We start from the raw sequence: 20,075 nt of genomic DNA on the forward strand, positions 1-20,075 counted from the left end.
ATGAGGGCTCGCAAAAAATAACCCTTTTTTTATCGAAGAGAAATAACTAATATTATTGGTCACGTTTCACTGTCATAAATCTAACAAAATAAAAAATAAATTACGTATAAGTAGCTTGTTAATAAACTTATAAGAAGTCAATTCTTATTATTTTCAAAACAATTACATGCATCACACATATATACAATCATTGGAAGCTATAGGGATGTTATATTTTCATATGGGATTTGTGCTTTACTAAAGTGATGAGCCACTACTTAACAACACTCTCTCTTGGATCATCATATTAGTTAAATTTCATTGATGTTATTATGTGATCAATACTTGTTGGGGAAAAATTAGGTTTTTAAATTTTTATAAAACCTTTTGAAGATCGCTCTCATATAATATATAAGAATTTGTATTCTAGAAATCGTACCTTGAAAATCCGAGTTGGCTTTTTCCGCTGAAGTGATTTAGGCTCCTAGATCACGATCCGCCACCACCACTCCTGTTAGATCACGATCCGTCACCACCACGCTTGTTAGATCACGAACTGTCTCCAATGATCTTCCAGGTTATGACTCAGGTTCGATCTGCACTTGACGTGTGGGCGCCTTTATCACTACCAAAGCAACTAGCACGAGAAAATTTTTCTCTCAACAATGGAGAGAAAAATCTTTTTCTCTAATCTGTATAAAAAGTGGCTTCTCTCTATTCTTTAGAGAAAAATAAGTCTTTTTTATATCACCCTTTAGTGAAAACCCTAGGCTCCAAAATATCAAAAAACAAAACTCACGTAATTTGCTTTTTCAATAGGGGACCCACCTTGTAAAATAACATAAGGCCCCTTATACAAAAGCTAATTAAATGGAGCCTCCCACTAAATGATATATTTAGGCTTTTGACCCAAATAGCTAGTTATCTTACTTATTAGTCCAGTAGTGGTGCAGTCAATTAAATGAGCTAACCCGGGGATCATTTGGGAACATACAATAGTGGCTACAATAATTAGGCTTGTAATTAAACTAGCCCAATTATTTTATTCCAAATCTACTCCACTAAAAGATTGGAACTGACTTCCATAATTGTATGCTCGAATAATAATTCGTCTCAAGCCACATTGATTTCTTTACTGCACAATCCTTTGTACCACATCGTTAATTAAATTGATATCTCAACTGTCCAATCAATTTAATAACATCTTATTCCTTGATCTTTACTGGTTTTCTCTAATGATCATTTTCAACATACTAAATATGTTGACACACTCTGGCCAGAGAATTCTATGATCAAGTGCCGAAAACCCATCAAGAGATGTGTTGTACAAATTCTATATTGTTAATCCATAACTCCAATACTCATAATTGCTCCCACCAAGATACCGGGTAATCTTGACCACAAGGATGTGTCGTGCCCATTGGTAACTCAAATGGAATAACAATTACAATCATGAAATCATAATTAACTCAAGATTAAGATTACAGTAAAATCAACGCCTATGAGATTTAATAAGTCTGACAGTTATTACAAAGTTAATTAAATCTCATATGTGATCCTGTTCAATGTAGTCGTACTACATTAATAAATTCATACATGATTAAGACAAATCATTCAATGAATTTATTACAGTCTATACCTAAATAAAGTGCCCAACTTTATTTATCAACTGCGAACTAAATTTATTTAATCATAAGATAACTTGTATTTATGTCTTCTGTGAATCCACATGGTGATCACATAAATACATATAATATGATTAAATGGACTTTAATACAAGTATTAATGCAATTAAGATATTTGAATAAAATATCTCATTTATTTTATTAATCAGAAAAATAGTTTATTACAATTAAATAAACACATATGCTTTTAAAGAGCATATTTTCCCAACAATACTGTATTGTTAAAATTTAATAAAACAAAACTTATTCAAAGAAAAAAGGGATACAGTGTACATTTACCGGTATAATCATATTATCCAATATTAATCACCTTAGGTTCTCTAATTAGGCCCAGCTTTTGTTCTTAGAACAGTTGTACATTAAATAAAAAAAAAATCATTACCAATTAGAATATTTTTATTAGATTTTTTCTGGGGTTATATTTTTTGAACTTTGTCATTAAGCTTTAATATACAATTGCGGTATTGTGGTAAAATAACTTTCCGCTAACAAAAGAGCATGGGCGCCTGGACGGGATAGGTACACACCACTGCACGTCCATTTCATTGATGTTTGTTTGTCCTGCATGGCTAAAAAGACGGTGCCATCAGGAACACTCAATTTCTAATTACCTAGAGAAAAAGAAAGTTAAATCTCGAAAATCTTTTGCAAAAGTAGAGAAACATCTCAGTAAAGTCCTTGTCCTGACGACAAATAAAGACAGACATGACATTAAATCGGGCTCTAGGAACAGTAGATGGTCAATAGTATCAAACAAAAATCAATAAATAGATGAAGCATTAAAATGGGAAACGTGCATAGGGTGATGGGAACCGATCCTTTTATTTATTGATTCCACATAAAAGCTATATCCATAGTGTGTTAACCTAAAAATAAGCAGTAAACATTAAAATGCTTTTAGATATAATAATTTTATGGCAATATCTGAGTTATATTTGTTACAAATTACGGTTAGTAAAAATAATGTAAATATGTAAAAATAAGTAATATATAAGTGCACATATGGTCAATGGGTTAGATCGCCTGTGGCATCCGCACAATACGGTACAATATGAACACGTTTTGGTAAGGCACGAGGTACAGTACGACAAGCACGTGGATTGAGCCGAGCTCAAAATTTTAGGCATGCAGACCTTAAAAATATGGTATGATTAAAGATGGGTTAAGCATGACATGATGAAAAAGTCCGCAATAAGCACGTTTTATTTTTTAATGAAAGTAAATTTAAAATTTTATAATTTTACAAATAACTTGAAATTGAATTATTAAATTCATTTAATTTTTAGTTTCATAAACATACTATAATTGATTTATATTTATAATTTATTAAATAAATAATTGATATCATGATTTTAATAAATAAAATTATAAATATCATGATTTTATAAATATGCATTAATAATTTTGTGAACTATGATCTATGACTCAATGTAAATTCAAGTTAACAATTAAGTTAACTCTTAAGAAAAATTTAATATTGTTGTTGTTGTTAAGTATTAAAAAAATTCTAATACTATAAGGTCAAACTTAGTAATTAATATCACATTCTCTTATTATTATTAGTTTATTATTATTAAATATTGACTTGAGTTTTCAATTTTTAATTTTATTAAATTTGAATAAAGGTATAGACCTAAAAAAATACTTAGGCTTGAAAAAGTAAACCAACAGCTTGACATGCGTTCTTAAAAATGTTTTTTTAAAAAAACTTATTAGGCTTTTTTTCTTAGGCACGGCACGACACATGTGGTGGGCCTAAGCAAAAAAATTAAGCACGACATGAAATACATAGTGGGTATGGCACGACACGAGTACGAGCATGCATGGGCCTTGCTTTGATGCTGGCCATCTCTATATATGAGATCAATATTTTATTTTTATTTTATTTTTAATGACTATAAGTTACATTAAATACAACTTAAGAAGACCCCAATTTTAAGCATGGTAGATAGTACAAGTCAATACATAATAACGACAACTTAAATGACATGAAAAGATTGATTAACAAGTTAAAAAGATAATAAAAATAATTGTATCTTGTGATTAGAGATGGTAATGGGAAGGAAAGGTAAGGGGATTGACATTCCATATCCATCCACAATGTTATGCTTAAGGCCTTGAACCTTCCCTGTCTCTGTTATAATTACTTGAGAGGAGGGGATGGGGATTGCAATTGATAAAAGGAGATCTCGAGAGTACTCGATCCTTAAATAACTAATAATTTTACTTTCAGAACTTGATAGTATAAAATCATATTACCAACACAAGAATATCAAAATAAACTAATGTCAATTAAAACATTTTTGTTAAACTAAGTTAATGATGTAAGTTGGTTGCGTAGGATGAGTAAGATACCTTTCTGAGGGCTTTAACTTGGGTTATAGGTGTCAATTTTGGGTGTATAATGTAATATTTCGAAGCAAACTCAGAATAATTATGCCGTTTTGCCTTGTGGTCGAGGCAGAAATTCTATTTCTTTTTTAATTGTTTTATAATTTTTACTTATTTTTTATTTTTCCTATAACTATTAGGATTTTTATTTTTATTTTCTAAATATCAGATTTAGGTGTTGTTAATTTTTTTTCCTTATTTAGATTATGAGAATTTCATTATAAAAGAAAATTTTCAGACTTGCCCATTTTGGTAAATTCGTAATATTTAAGGTTAATATAAAAGGGACCTCAAATCCTAGTTTTGTTCATTTAGAGTTTTCCAATAAAATTTTCATTATTCAAAAATTTAGTTTCTTTTATCTATTAATCTCTTATATCTCCACATCATCAGTTGGTATCAGAGCTAGGTTCGTTTGTGACCATGGTATGACCGAGCGATAAAAGAAACAACTATCCCAAAGGTGATGATCAAGAGATGCAGGCACAGGCTATAAAAGCTATCAAACAGATAGCCAGAGAAACATCCTTGCAATTCATTGAGGAAGCTTGTAACCCAAGAATGGAGGCAATAGGGCGAGTAATCGAGGATCTTAGGTTTTTTATTAACGATATGAACAAAGCGACATATCAAAGGCAAGTAGTTAATCGCGAGGAAGTATTTCAGGGAGTCAATTGTGAAGAACAAGATTATAATAAAAAAAACGATACTTCAAGGAGACAATCATGAAGTAGTGCCTCAGTGTGTCAATTGTAATATAGTACATCAGTATCCAGGGCTACAAGACGAATGCCTACGTGCATGCTAGATAACACAAGTAGATAATTTCCTTAAGTATATGGAAAATCCTTAAGAGAAGTGGTTTAAGCTAGTGGCATTTAAGTTAAAGAGTGTGTCATCCACATGGTGGCAACACATACAAAATTGAAGAAGAGTTACGGGAGAGCCAATAATCAAATTGTTGGCTAGAATCCAAAGGATAATGGAAAAGCCAATAGATTATAAACAACAATTATATTTGAAATATCAGAACTGCAGGCAAGCAAATTGCAGTGTCGATAACTATGTAAGAGAATTTTAATCGACCACGAGTGAGAAATAGTTTGGATGAGTCAAAATTTAGAACAGTTGCAAATTATATTGATGGATTGAAATAAGAGCTTCAAGATGAGATCATAGAGCCACTTTGGAATATGGGCACAACGATCACGATGGTGAAGTAGTTGGAAGAACGGAAGTAGGTTACTGTTTCAAAAACTCAACAACGTTAATTCATTGGTCTGCAGAATTGGCCAAGTAGTCATAGGGTTGAGAACAAGCAAAAGACATGGGCTAGAAGTAGTTAGTCACAACAACCATTAGAGCAACAAACAAGACAGTATCCACCTAGACAGCAGCTGTACCAATAGCAGCCGCAAAATAATCCATATGCAAAGCCTATACTAGATAAGTATTTAAGGTGTGGGAAACCAAGGCATTGATCAAATGAATGTCATGGTAAAGATAAAGTAGACAAGACAGAGACAAACGTTGTTAAGGATGGAGATGAGAAGAAGCATTAAATATTGGTTCAAATGAAAGAGAGATACTGATTGTATCATGTAAAAGATTTTATTAGCACCAAAGTTTAAAGATGATAACCAATGCATTAAGATTTTTAGGACATGTGGCACCATTAATAATAATGTTTGATTTGATTTCTAAAAAATATCACTAATTCTTAACTTCCTATAAAAAAATGGTAATACAACCCTATTTGTAATTCCATCAATTATTCAATTTAAACGAAAGCCAAGTACATATTGTAATTTTTAGTATTAATTGCAATGTGATAATCGATAGAGGTAGTAGCGAGAATATAGTTTTGAAGACACTAGCTGACGTGATGGGACTATAAAAAAAAAATTAGCACCTTACAAGATAAGGTGGATAAAGAAAGGACAGCAATGTGAGTTACAAAAGTTTGTCGTGTTCCTTTCTTTATTTGAAAGATTTATAAGAGTGATGTGGTTTCTGATACAATGGATATGGATGCTTGTCATCTTTTACTGGGTAGACTATAATAGTGTACTGTTAATGCAATTAATAAAAGAAGGGATACTATATATGAATTTTGGTGGAACAGCAAGAAGGTTCATTTGGTGCTTTCAACGAATAAGAAAAAGAATTCTAAAGCTGAAAGGAAGAGTTTTCTTACCATTTTTAAGAGTCATTTGGAGGATGATTGTGATGACCGCAAGAAGTTAAAAAATGAGAAGGAACTTAAGGCGAAGACTGTTCTTGATGAAGTATAATTATTGTTAGCTGATTTTACATCCTCTAAGATGCTAGATGGCCTACCACATTTAGGAGATATGCAGTATTATATTGACCTAGTTCCTGGTGCGAGTATACCTTAACTTGCCTCACTGTTGCATTACTCTTCAAGAGCATGCAATCTTACAAGAATAGATTGATGAGTTGTTGCAAAAAGAATTCATTCCTGAGAGCATGGGTCAATATGTTGTACTAGCTTTGTTGATGCGAAAGAACAATGGGAGTTGGCGTATGTATACAGACAATAGGCAAATTAACCATATTAACGTGAAATATTGATTTGCTATTCTAACATTCCAGGATTTGTTAGATTAGTTAGAAGGTGCTCAAATTTTCTTAAAGATAGACTTGTGCAGTGGTATCATCAAATTAGAATTAGGCCTTTAAATGAGTGGAAAACAGTACTCAAGGCAAAGGCAGGGTTGTACAAGTGGTTTATGATGAAATTCATGTTATTAAATGCGCCAAGTACCTTTATATATTTAATGAATCAAGTTGTTCAGCCTTTTTTCCAAAAACTTTGTTGCGGTGTATTTTGATGATATTTTGATTTATTATGTGGACACACTGGAGCATTTGACAATGATTATAGAGGTGTTGTAATAAACTTTACATTAATTTGAAGAAACATAGCCTTTTATATAGTAATGTGGAGTTTTTGGGTTTCATGGTTGGTATAGATAGGATTAAATCTATTGAATGGAAGATACAAGCCCTTATAGAATGCCCTATGCCCAAGATAGTGGGTGAAGTTAAGAATTTTCTCATGGACTGGTGAAATTTTATAGGAGATTTATTCGCGATTTTAGCACTATAATCATGCCAATTACGAAATGTTTGAAGAAATAAACTTCATATAAGGAGAAGAGGAAGAGGTGAGTTTTGATTTATTAAAAGGAGGAGTTTCTTCCCTCACTTTACTCCAAATATGTATGTGTATATTAGTAGGGGTGGGAAAATTGAGTTTCGGTTTAAGTTGTTCGGGTTTCGGTTTAGGTTACAATCCATTCAGGTTGGAAAATTCAACCCAACTGGACTCAAAACTCAAACCCAAGCCAAATTGAACCAAATTGAACTCGGTATGAATTCAAGTTTTGAATCGTATTATATTGAAAATCCAGGTCTTTATTTTGATTTAGGTTACAATTCAGGTTACAACCTAAAATTTCAGATTCACTTTTAAATGAATCAAATCCCAACCGACTAAATTCCAAATTCAGCTTCATATGTATCAAATTCCAGCCTAGATCAATTGCAAAAGTTGTTGGTTGTCGATAGAAGAAGAAATTAGAAAAGTAAATAAATAAGAGAAACTCATAAAAGCTGTTATTTTTTACTTATTATTAACGATGGTGAACACCTTCTCAACCAAGCCATTTCTTTAAGAATGTCACGACACAAATTATGGAATCAAGAGAGTAAACAACCAAATTATAGTATTTAAAACCCATTTCTTTAAGAACCCTAAACCCATTATAATATTTAAATAACCATCACCCAAATTACAGTAAACAACCATCAATAACAACACCCAAAGTCCCAAATCAAATACAATAATTTACCCTGCACAACTGACGACGACAAATGAAGATGGAAGCAATGACGAGTGACAGTACAGACAATGGTAGCTATAACAAGTGTCATGGCCCAAGCCTCCAAGTAGCATGGCCTAGCCCATGGATGACTCTAGACTCATGTGTGTAGATATTTCTCATGTACTTATTATAAGTAGGTGGTAGGTTGTAGTTGAGCATTAACCCACTCTCTTGTACTCTATATATAGGAGCGGCCTCATTTGGCCAAGATACAAAAGACATAACAAGCAACACAGTACACATAGCTTGTAAGCATTTCATCGACCAATACAAGTCTTTTCCTCCCATCTTGTTTGAGTTTGAGTGAATATTCATTCCAGTTTTCAAATCCAACAACCGATTTGAATGAAATGTTGACTTAGGGCCAAGAGAGTGTGAATTTGGCACCTAAGGCCGCACGGCACAACATAGGATATAAGCGGGCTGTGATAGTTGGTATCAGAGCCGTAAACACTCATGGGGTAGTTGCGTGGTTTGAAAAGAAGGATGTCGGAACTCACTCATGATGACCAAAGATGGAGGGATGCGAAGAAGGGGAAAAACAATAAAGAGAAGTCTGTAGACTTGCTCAATGCCAAAGAGAATCGGGTTGTCCATGGGGAAATTATTGTCGCCGAGATTAAGGAATGCCTCGAGATCTTTGAGTAAAAGATGGAGGAGGTGGATGATCTTGGGGAACGAATGGGTGACCTGAGCCAAGACTTGGTGGCGCAACGCCAAAGCCTTGAGGAGTTCCAAACAGGGGCAGATCTATTAAGGGACAAGTATGGGCCGTGACCCTTGTTAAAAAAAATTAATACTCAATATTTTATATTATATTAATAATTACTTATTTACTTTAAAAATTTTATTTATTTATTTTTTAAAAAAATTCTTTGGCCCCCTCAACTAAGGTTGGCTTATTTCACCCCTGGTTTCAAGTAGTGGTCATGAACTCCATTGAGACGCTAAGGGCTCAAGTGAAGGAGCTTCACGCGGGTCTTAAGGAAACTAAGACAGATTGGGCACTTTGCAAGAAAACGGTGGCTGGGGGGGTGCTTAACACTAATGTAGCACCTCCGATGAGGATCAAGACTAAGGAGGTATGGAGCAAGCGGGATGCCCAAGAGATCGAGAACTTCTTGTAGTCAATGGAGAGGTACTTTGAGGCCACCAATATTTAAGGTGAGCAAGAAAAGGTGAACATTGCGACGGGATATCTTGAAGACTACGCGATCGCTTGGTGGCAGCGAAAGCATGCAAAGATTGTGCGAGAGACGTGCATCATCAACACATGGGACTTGCTGAAGTGCGAGCTCAAGAAGTAATTCTATTCGGGGAATGTGGCGTATGAGGCTCGCAAGAAGATGCGAGAACTGAAGCATACCACATCCATCTCAAAGTATGTCAATGATTTCTTGAAGCTCATGCTCCAAATCGATAACATGGACACGGATGACTTATTGTTCAACTTCATGGAAGGACTCAAATTGTGGGCACAATAAGAGTTATAGTGACGTTAAGTGAATGACTTCTCTACAGCCCTTACCGAGGTGGACATGCTTGTAGAATTTTGGAAGCGTGAGTCATCTAAGGCGAAGAAGGATGATAAGCCTCAACATGGCAAAAGTGGGGGAGCAAAGGGTAGCACATGATGGCAATGATAAGCCACAAAAGAAGGATGACCCGAGGGATGGTCCGAAGGATGGCAAGAAGGAAGCCAAACGCAAGCACAGTTGCTTCATTTGTGATGAGGACCATTGGGTGCAGGACTGCCCAAAGAATAAGGTTTTCAACGCCATGTTTAGCGAGACCGGTGAGAAGCAACCGGAGGCACCACCAGCCGACACTACCAACATGGATTGTCTCCAACTCTTCAATGCACTGAATGCCAAGCCAATTCTAGCAAAGGTGCAGGACAAGTCGCTCATGCACGTCGAGGCCACAATCAATGGGAAGTAAGCTCAAGCCTTGACTGACACGGGAGCGTCTTATAACTTCATCAAGGTGGATGAGGCCAAGCGGCTTAGACTCAAGGTTGAGAAAACGAATAGATGACTGAAGACGGTGAATTCAGAGGCCAAACAACTTAGCGGCGTAGTGTGGGACGTGGAGCTACACTTAGGCCCTTGGCAAGTTAAGGCCAATTTTTTCGTTGTACCTTTGGATGACTTTGCACTTGTTTTGGGCGTGGAATTTTTGCAACACTTCAATGCGGTGCCACTTTTGAGGTACAACCCAATGTGCATCCTGGAGGGAATCCCATGCTTGGTCCCGACAGTAAGCAAGGCCACATCACCAGGCCAACTTTCTGCAATGCAAATCAACAAGTGTTGCAAACGACATGAGGAGACATTTCTCGCTACCATTCATGAGGCTGGTGAAGAGAAAGACGCTACGGCCATGAAGCCCATCCGGAGGCGGTAGCCTAAGTTCTTAAGGAGTATAGGGACGTGATGCCATCTGAATTGCCAAAAACAATTGCTCCCGTGATAGGAGGTGGACTACAAGATTGAGCTGGAGCCAAGTGCCAAGCTGCCTGCACAAGCACCTTACTGTATGTCTCCATTAGAGTTAGAGGAGTTTCAAAGGCAAATCAAGGCACTGCTAGACGCGGGATATATCCAGACCTCGAAGGCACCATACAGGACACCAGTGCTGTTCCAACGGAAGCATAATGGCTCACTTCGATTGTGCATTGACTACTGAGCTCTTAACAAGGTGACCGTGAACAACAAATATGCCTTTCCATTGATAGTGGACTTGTTCGATCAATTTAGACGGGCCAAGTACTTCTCCAAGCTGGACCTTAGATCGGGATATTACCAAGTGAAGATTGTACAGGGAGATGAACCCAAGACAACTTGTTTGACTAGATATAGGGCGTACGAGTTCAAAGTCATGCCTTTCGGCCTCACCAACGCGCCGGCCTCATTCTGCATCCTCATGAACCGCATATTCTATCCATACCTTGATTAGTTTCTGGTGGTGTATTTTGACGACATCGTGGTCTATAGCGACACCTTGGAGGAGCATGCCGAACACTTGCAGGTTGTGTTCGAGGTGTTGCGGGACAATGAGCTATATGTTAAACGGGAGAAGTGCTCATTTGCTAAACCGGAAGTTGATTTTCTTGGCCACAAAATTAGAGATGGGACGTTGCTCATGGACAAGGCCAAGGTCCAAGCCATTGCCAAGTGGGAGCTGCCCACGAAGGTTACAGAGTTGCGATATTTCTTAGGCCTCACCAACTACTATTAGAGGTTCATTAGGGATTGTTCCACCATTGTCTCACTACTCACTGACTTGCTCAAGAATACTACTAAGTGGGAATGGATGAAGAAGAGCCAACAAGCCTTTGATGCCTTTAAGAAGGTCGTGACGGAAGAGTTGGTACTGACGCTGCCGAACCATGCTTTACTGTTCGAGGTACACACGGATGCTTTCGATTTTGCTATTAGGGCTGTATTTATGAAAACTGAACATCCCATAGCCTTTGAAAACCGAAAGCTCAATAATACGGAGCGGCGATATATGGTACAAGAGAAGGAGATGACTGCGGTAGTGCACTATTTGCACACATAAAGGCACTACTTGCTTAGGTCCAAGCAGCTGGTTTCTCTCGTGCAGCAGGGGAAATCAAAGAGATTTTGAGTCAAAGATGGCCTTTTATACACCAAAGGACGGCGTGTCTATGTTTTGAAGTATGGAAACTTGAGGAAAACCTGATCAAGGAGTGTCAAGACACCAAGTGGGATGGACACCTGAGGCAAAGACGGACACGAGCCTTACTTGAGTCGGCATGCTATTGGCCTCAGATGCGGGATGAGGTGGAGTAGTTTATGCAGACATGCTTAGTGTGCCAGTAGGACAAAACAGAGCAACAATGTCCCGTAGGGTTGCTTGAGCCATTGTCTACTCTGGATCGACCGTGGGAAAACATTTTGATGGATTTCATAACTTGTCTTCCGAAGTCTGCGGGGTTTGCGACCATTGTTGTGGTGGTGGATCGCTTATCCAAATATGCCACTTTTATTCTCGCCCCGAATGAATGCACTACGGAGGACACGATCAACCTTTTCTTTAAGCATGTGGTGAAGTATAAGGGACTTCCGAAATCCATCGTTAGTGACCATGACAGCTGGTTTACGGGGAGGTTTTGGACTGAGTTGTTTAAGCTAATGGAGTCGGCGTTATACTTCTTTACGAGCTTTCACCCACAGACCGACGAGCAAACAGAGAGAATGAATGACTTGTTAGAGCTGTACTTGCGGTGTTTTGTGAGCGTCAACCAACATGATTGGGCGAAGTTACTGGATGTGGCCCAATTTTTCTACAACTTGCAGCGAATTGAGGCTACTTCGAAGAGCCCTTTCGAGGTGATCATGGGACAACAGCCGCTAACGCCACACACACTCATCATGAGCTACACCGGGAGGTGTCCCACAACATACAAGGTGACTAAGTCGTGGCATGAGCAAGCAGACATAGCCCGGGCGCACCTCGACAAGGCAACCATGTGGATCAAGAAGTGGGCGGATAGTAAGCGTAGACACTTGGAGTTCAATGTAAGGGACATGTGCTAATGAAGATCTTTCCGTCCCTACCTAAGTCTACTCGTCCACTGTACAAGAGCCTTATCCAGAAGTACGAGGGACCACTTCCCTTCATCAAGAGGGTCGGTAATGTGTCGTACAAGCTAGAGTTGCCCTTTTGGCTAAAACTCCATCCAGTCTTCCACGTGAGTTGCTTCAAGCCATACCATGAGGATACGGAAGATCCGAAGCGAGGAGAATCCAAGCGCCCTCCACTCGGTAACATGAGGGTGTAAGACAAAGAAGTAGAGACCATCTTGGCTAATCATGTTGTTCAGAAGAAGAGTTTTCTGTCATGCCAAGAGTACTTCGTCAAGTGAAAGGGACTACCTGAGAGCGAAGTAAGTTGGGAGCTCGCAAATGATTTGTGGCAGTTTTAAAACACGATCAAGGACTTCCACAGCGAATCAACGAGGACGTCTCCTAATTAGGTGCAGGAGAATGTCATGGCCCAAGCCTCCAAGTAGCATGGCTTGACCCATAGATGATTCTAGACTCATGCAGTGTGTAGATATTTCTCATATACTTATTATGGGTAGGTGGTAGGTGGTACCTGAGCATTAACCCACTCTCTTGTACTTTATATATAGGAGGGGGCCTCATTTGGCCAAGATACACAAGACATAACAAGCAACACAACACACATAGCTTGTAAGCATTTCATCGAACAATACAAGTCCTTTCCTCCCATCTTGTGTGAGTTTGAGTGAATATTCATTCCAGTTTTCGAATCCAGCAACAAATTTGAGTGTAAAGCTGACTTAAGGTTAAGAGAGTGTGAATTTGGCACCTAAGGCTGCACAGCACAACGTGGAATATAAGCGGGCCGTGACATAAGGAATCAAATCAACTAAAGAACTTAAGCAATAGAAATAATTGCAGCTTCAGTTGACCAAAGATTGAGCCAGCACCAGAACACCTGAAAGTAGGTGACAATGGCAGCGATGTAGCATGTATGTTTCTTAGCTTAAGGTTAGCGCTTATAACATGTGTTTTACAATAAGGAGAAGGGTATTGGGGATTACGTGTTTTTATTTTTGCCTTTCATACCCCTTGTTTTTATTTTTTTATTTTTAAGGACAAACCCGATTGAGTTTTTAATTCGGTTCAAAATGAAAATTGATTGGACTCCAAATTTACCCATTCACCTTCTTATAGCTAATCTGAACCAAAACAAACCCGAACTAATTTTGGGTTTCGAACACCCAACCCTAGCGAGTAGGGATGGCAAAATCTGGATCCGGATTGATATTCTTATATCCAAATCCACTTACGGATCTAAAAAAAAAATTAAGATCTGGATAAAGTAATATCTGCACAGATTGCGAGTGGATATTCCGAATATATGGATCCGTAAAAATTACAATTCAATAATTTAAAATTCAACAATTCACCTAATAATATCAAATAAAATTCAATCATAATTTAACAATCAACAATTTAATACCTAGAATAACATACAACACTATAAAGTTACAAATAAAAATACCACAACATAAATCAAACATCAAGAATAACATAAATTCAAGTCTAGCATTACCACAAATCCACAAATAAAATTATAAAAAGACCACAAATCCACATAAAATAAAGCGGATCCCAATATATTTCTTAATTTAAATTAACTTCTATATTTTTTAATTAATGCTATTATGTTTTTCATTTAATTTATATATATTTTCATTTAATTTTATAGTATAAATAATTTAATTAAAAAACAAAGCAAATCTCAATAATTTCTTAATTTAATTTAACTTCTATATTTTTAATTAATCCTACTATGTTTTTCATTTAGCTTATATATTTTTTCATTTAATTTTAATTTAATAAATAATTTAATTAAAAAATAATGCAAATCCCAATATATTTCTCAATTTAATTTAACTTCTATATTTTTTTAATTAGTCCTATTATGTTTTTTTTCTTATATATATTTTATTTAATTTTAATTTAATAAATAATTTCATTGAAAAATAATGTGGATCCAAATATCCGATTTTCCAAATGCATTTTACATCCAGATTTATATTTGAATATGCACGGATCTTAATTTTAAGGATCCGGATCCATATTTTTTAATATGCGAATCTGAATTTTTGTAAATCCAAATTTTCCGGATCCTTCCGAATCCAGATACCCCTACTTGCGAGGTCTAAGTAGTGATACTGGTGCGTGTGCAAAGAATAAGAGAAAATAATTTATTTGTTTGATACAGCCTGCCTCTTCATATTTATAAAAAAAATACACAGAAGTTTCTAGATATAAAGAGGTTGCATCTTTCATACAGTAGAAGGAATCTTGTAAAATTTATAAGACAACCCTGAGAGAAGAAATTTTCTGTTCCGCTGCATGCCTGCTTAAGCAACTTTGGGTTTGTTAATGTTGCAAATTTTAACCTCCCTGCCAAGAGATGAAATTATACAGCCCAACATGCAACTGCAGAAAATCGAGTAATATGTTCCCAGAACATCAATGGAAGAAAGAACAAACAGAATCCTCTTTGCCCTTTTCTAGGACATAACTCACAATATATTAGATAATTACAACTATACCCCATAGACATCATTCTGTGGGTTTTACTCCATCTCGATAAAAGACCCACACCTAAATTCCATAAACTTAGGTCCGCTATTCAGCTCATGATTTTCCTTCTCCAGAGGCCATAGGCATCATTCAAAGCATATTGGATATATACTTTGCAATAAAAAATATTAAAATTTTGTCATAGAAGTGTAGTTCACAGAAAGAAAAATTGATTAACAAGTATAAACAGTAGAAGTTCATTTACATGTAGCTCATTCTGGTATTCTGGCTTGATATTCATACCTATTTTGGCTTCAGTTTTAAGGAAGCACTGCAAAGTAGTATGAAAAAGATGTTAAGCATAACATTACATATTTCAGGTAAAAATTTAAAGGCCACCAATTGATTGGAAGAATTTACCTGTTGATACAGTAACGCTTTCCTGTGGGTGGTGGGCCATCATCAAAGACATGGCCAAGATGAGCATCACATTCGGCACAAAGGACCTCCTGGCGAGGCATGAAAATAATTGACAAATCCAACTTTGACTTCACGTTGCTTCCTATGGGCTGATAATATGATGGCCAACCAGTACCACTGTCAAATTTGGTTGATGATCTAGAGGAAGAATAGCAGTTGATCAAGGTTATTGAAGATCCAATGAAGATTTCTTATGAAAAGTGCCTAAACAAAATACAAACTCTTACTCGAATAAAGGTGTGTCACAACAAATGCAATGGTAGGTACCAGCGGTTTTGGTGTTCCAATATTCCCTGAAGAAGAACAAATACAGCATATTGTATTGTACATCAGTTGTTAGTAAAAATAGCACTCTATGCTGACAGTGACTCCCAGCTGGTCCTTTTATCAAAATTAAAATTGTAAATGCTATATCTAGGAAACCAACAGTAAAAATTCTATGGTCTGACCCAATCCTGAGTAAAGCTTTGGAGGGGCAAAAGTAAAAAGCAGGTCAGTGTCCCACAAGGCTATCACATAACGCACATGCAAACTGACACCTGCCAACTACGGGTAAAAGTAATGTAAATGGTTTACAGAACATAATACATCATACCCCGTAAAAGCCCTCTCAGTCCCTTTTTGTCGAGTTATGTAATATTGCTCCCCTGTGAGCCTTCCTTTCCACTCTTCATCACTTATAGAAGCATAATCAACCCTGTTGGCCTCTGCAGAAGACAACAGATGAATTCCTGTCAAATAAGAAAGATAAAAAATGCAACTGCTACAGATTATAAGGTCTTTCAAGACACATATTCCAACCAATCTCATCTCTTATTTATGGAGAATAAGCTAAGGGAAATGAGTTTCTTTTTTTCTTTTTTTCTTTTTCTCTTATTTATGGACAAAAAACCAACTAGACTCGTTATCAACAAAATCCAGAAGTACTTTCTCTCCATTAATATCCCCCTAGAATTAACTGCTCCATTGCAATTGAATCCTGAAGTCAGCAAAATAAGGTATAGTACTAGCGGTTATCTCATAAAAGAGATAGAAGAGAAAATTCTCACAAGTTCCTGAGCATACGCTGCAACAATGAATAAATAAGTTTACTGTTTAACATATCAAAGTTGTTTACAAATTTCCATCTTTTGACCGTCTCTGCTTCACAATACGATTTAGAGGAATGCCTATACTTATCCATGGACATAAATGTTGACTCCCCCAATGAATTATTTCATGATGATCATTGATTCCCAGGACATCCTAACCGAATGCAAGTGATACTATCAGGAGGGTATCACAGAAAATATTCTTTGAATAAAATTCTTAGCTCTATGGAAATGAGGCATCATTTTTTGCAATTTGCTTTTGACTGTTATCAATCCCAATTAGTCCATCAAACAATACTAAATAATATTAAAGGGTAAGTCGAGGATTAATGTGGCCTGGCTTTTAGTGCAGCATGGAACGGAATCATTGACTATCAAGTATGCGTAGTTGGGAAACAACAATCCCAAACATAGCCTAATTAAAATCGGCAATTACAATTCCACCTAGCCAACTGATTAATACTAAACCAAGAACACAAATACCAGAATTCTAGTTCCTGACAATCCAAAATGGCACTATTCATAATAGAATGAAAGGCAAAAACAAGAGACATATGATGAAGGAAAAAAAAAATGTAAACAACTAGAATAGAAAAAGAAAGAGAGACCTTGAATGTTGTCGGGTTTCTGGGAAGAAGCAGAGGAGCCCATGGCGCGAATTACTGACAAGGAAACTCTTTTGGGCCGTCTTAAAGAAGGAGAAGCTGAAACAAATAGCTTGGACTTGACGCCAGATTCGAATTGGCTGAGAGTAGAAATGTGCATCGCCGTTGGGATGCTCATTAAACTATGTGAAATCGCCATTATCATGACATCAATTGCTGACCATTTCCATTTGTGACAAAAGTACAATAATTTTAAAATTTTGAGGAAAAGTGAAAAAAAATAAAAGAAATAAGAAGTGGTACACGTGGTCTTGTGTGGAGATGAACCGAGAAGAGGCTCTATGTTGCCCACGTAGACAGGCAGAATTCCCTAGTCAATCGACTTGGGTCTACAGCCCAGACTGCGGAAGGATTTGAGTTCGTGGAATTATTATTATTTTTTTCGCTTTCTTCGTTAAAAGTTGAATAAGTTTGAATTTGAGTGGAGTTTAAATAATTTTGAATACAAACATGATATATTGAAAAAATATATTTATTTTTTAGGACTTGTCTATGTTGCAACAGTTGCAACGTACCACATCTTTTTGTTTCCATTCTAAAATACCATTGGATGGAAAGTGCATGAATCTAATAGTTGAAATTAGTTAGTGGATAAATGGGGTATTCATTGGCAACCGTTGAAGCCGATTTAGTGGCTGTTATAAGGAGTGTCGGTTTGACAAAATTCATCGGAAGAAGAACAACTCTGTTTTGAAATAGAAATTAGGGTTTAACAGATGGCGCTTGAGAATTAATATGGAGAGACAAGTCGAAAGAAGATAATCGCAATTTATTGGGGAGAAAAGATTTCGCTGATTCACGTATGGTCAAACTTGGGTTGTAAATCGTATGAATTCAATTGCGATGTTGTTGCTACAGGGGGAGTAATTGATTTCGTTTGAGAATTAATCTGGAGATGCCGAAATCAGAAGAAGATGATTGCAATTTCTTTGGGGGGAAAAGATTTTGATGATTAACGTATTTTGTAGCTTGGGCTATAATCCGTACGAAATCGATGGAGATTTTGTTACTGCAGGTGGTGTAAGTGATTTCATTTTGAGAATTAATCTGGAGACACAGAAAATGAAAGAAGACAAACGCAATTTATTGGGGGAAAAGATTTTGATGATTTTTATATGAAAATGGGCTGCTGTGGGTAGGAATCTGATTGCGAATTTGGCACTGTAGCAGACACTTGCAACCAAGACAGAGCCTTATCTGAACCTAGATTGAATATTGCGTGTGTGTGCTCTGTTGTTGTGCCATTGGAAGCGGACGCATCAAGTAATCCGTGATAAAAATTAATTAATTTTGTTTGAATGAGTATGACAATGGTAATTAGCATGGAGGGCCGGTTACGCTTAGTTGTTAAAATGAGAGAATGTGAGATTGATCGGAAGGAGTTGTTGTTAATTTCATTGCAGGAAGTGCTATATTGAAGAGCAAGCGTGAGGGAATTAATTTCTTGGAGAAGAAAACAAAGAAGGATCCAACATTTACCTTTCAACAAACTATGCTTGTAGATATTGGTTTCTTATTGTAAGGGTTAAACGTGGCCATATCGGTAGTTGAATAGGTCTTACTTGAATGCTTGGTATTCTGAATTCTCTAGTGGTGACCAAGTATGTAGGGACGATATTATGGTTATGAATTGTTAGTTTAGTTTTGTTAATGGCTTGCACCTGGTTGATAAAAAAAAATGACTTCCTTGTTTAATTTGTAAACTTACATGTTGATAGGCTGTGGGGACAAATCCCCTCGAGTTGAATTATATACTCGATAAAACAAGCTATCTTTTGATGAAAATAATTAAGTTTCCTTTGACACCATGCTCTTGATGGGCATTGAGTTGATATTCATGATTGTTTTATATTGTAGGCACTGGCATGTTTGTTCGTTGTAGATGAACATGTTTGTATGGTATGATATTCTTATTCCTCTTTTCGCCGTATGTTGAATTTAAGTTAATGCAAAATTTAGGTTAGTGCAAACAGCTATTGTCCTAGAAAAGACACAACAAATTGAAAAATGGGTTCGCAGTTGCCAAGAAAGGTCTGCCTAGAATAATGGGGATATACTTCCTTGAATTCTGTATTGGTTGAGTGTCAATTACAATGAAATCAACAGGAAAATAAAACTTGTCTACCTAGATAAGCACGTCCTCCACAATATCACGAGGTATTTTCATGGACCGATCTGCAAGCTGTAACACCACTGGAGTTGGATTTAATTCTCCAAGTCCAAGTTTCACAAACACTGAATAGAGTAACAGATTTACACTAGCTCCTAAATCCAACAAAGCATTCTCAATTGTGTGGTTCCCTATACTACATGAGACAGTGGGGGAGCCTGGGTCTTTGCATTTTAGAGTAATTTTATGTTGGAGGATAGAACTAACGTTTTCAGTTAAAAATGCCTTCTTTTGAACATGAATGTTTCTTTTTTTAGTACAAAGGTTTTTAAGAAACTTAGCATAAGATGGAACTTGTTTAATAGCATCAAGCAAAGGGATGTTAACACTTACTTGTTTGAAGATTTCAAGAATCTCACCTGTGGATTTTTCCTTATTTCCTTTAGCTAACCTCTGAAGAAATGGAGCTTTGGGAACGTATTCTCATGGGTTAGTTTCTTCTTTCTCCTCCGATGGTGAGTCCTCAACATTCACAGGTACAATTTGATTTTCTTTTGTCACCGGCATCTCTACTTTGTTGTCGACTTCTTTTCCTTTTCGCAAGGTCATGACTACTTTTACCTCTCTATGCTGCTGTGGTGAACTGGTACTTGCTTTATGCACTCC

General features: G+C 36.5%; 1 protein-coding gene across 1 annotated transcript; it reads right to left on the bottom strand.

The window, feature by feature from the left end:
- Positions 1-15,284: 15,284 nt before the first annotated feature.
- Positions 15,285-17,505, bottom strand: LOC18047137 (peptide methionine sulfoxide reductase B1, chloroplastic). The gene is made up of 5 exons (XM_006442162.2): positions 17,243-17,505; positions 16,139-16,250; positions 15,771-15,836; positions 15,484-15,681; positions 15,285-15,394 (listed from the first exon to the last, which is right to left on the bottom strand). Exons 1-5 carry the CDS (start codon positions 17,442-17,444, stop codon positions 15,367-15,369), a joined length of 606 nt encoding a protein of 201 aa, XP_006442225.1. The 5' UTR covers positions 17,445-17,505; the 3' UTR covers positions 15,285-15,366.
- Positions 17,506-20,075: the final 2,570 nt, after the last annotated feature.

The sequence above is a fragment of the Citrus clementina genome, unplaced genomic scaffold (genome assembly GCF_000493195.1).
Source record: "Citrus clementina cultivar Clemenules unplaced genomic scaffold, Citrus_clementina_v1.0 scaffold_3, whole genome shotgun sequence".
NCBI lineage: Eukaryota > Viridiplantae > Streptophyta > Magnoliopsida > Sapindales > Rutaceae > Citrus > Citrus x clementina.

Bases quoted from the DNA above. Each gene is read 5' to 3' on its own strand.
- LOC18047137 (XM_006442162.2), bottom strand. From the start codon at position 17,444: ATGATAATGGCGATTTCACATAGTTTAATGAGCATCCCAACGGCGATG. The intron at 16,251-17,242 runs GTCTCTCTTTCT...TGTCTTCTGCAG, and splicing joins GAAACCCGACAACATTCAAG to AGGCCAACAGGGTTGATTAT. The intron at 15,837-16,138 runs GTATGATGTATT...GTTCTTCTTCAG, and splicing joins ACTGAGAGGGCTTTTACGGG to GGAATATTGGAACACCAAAA.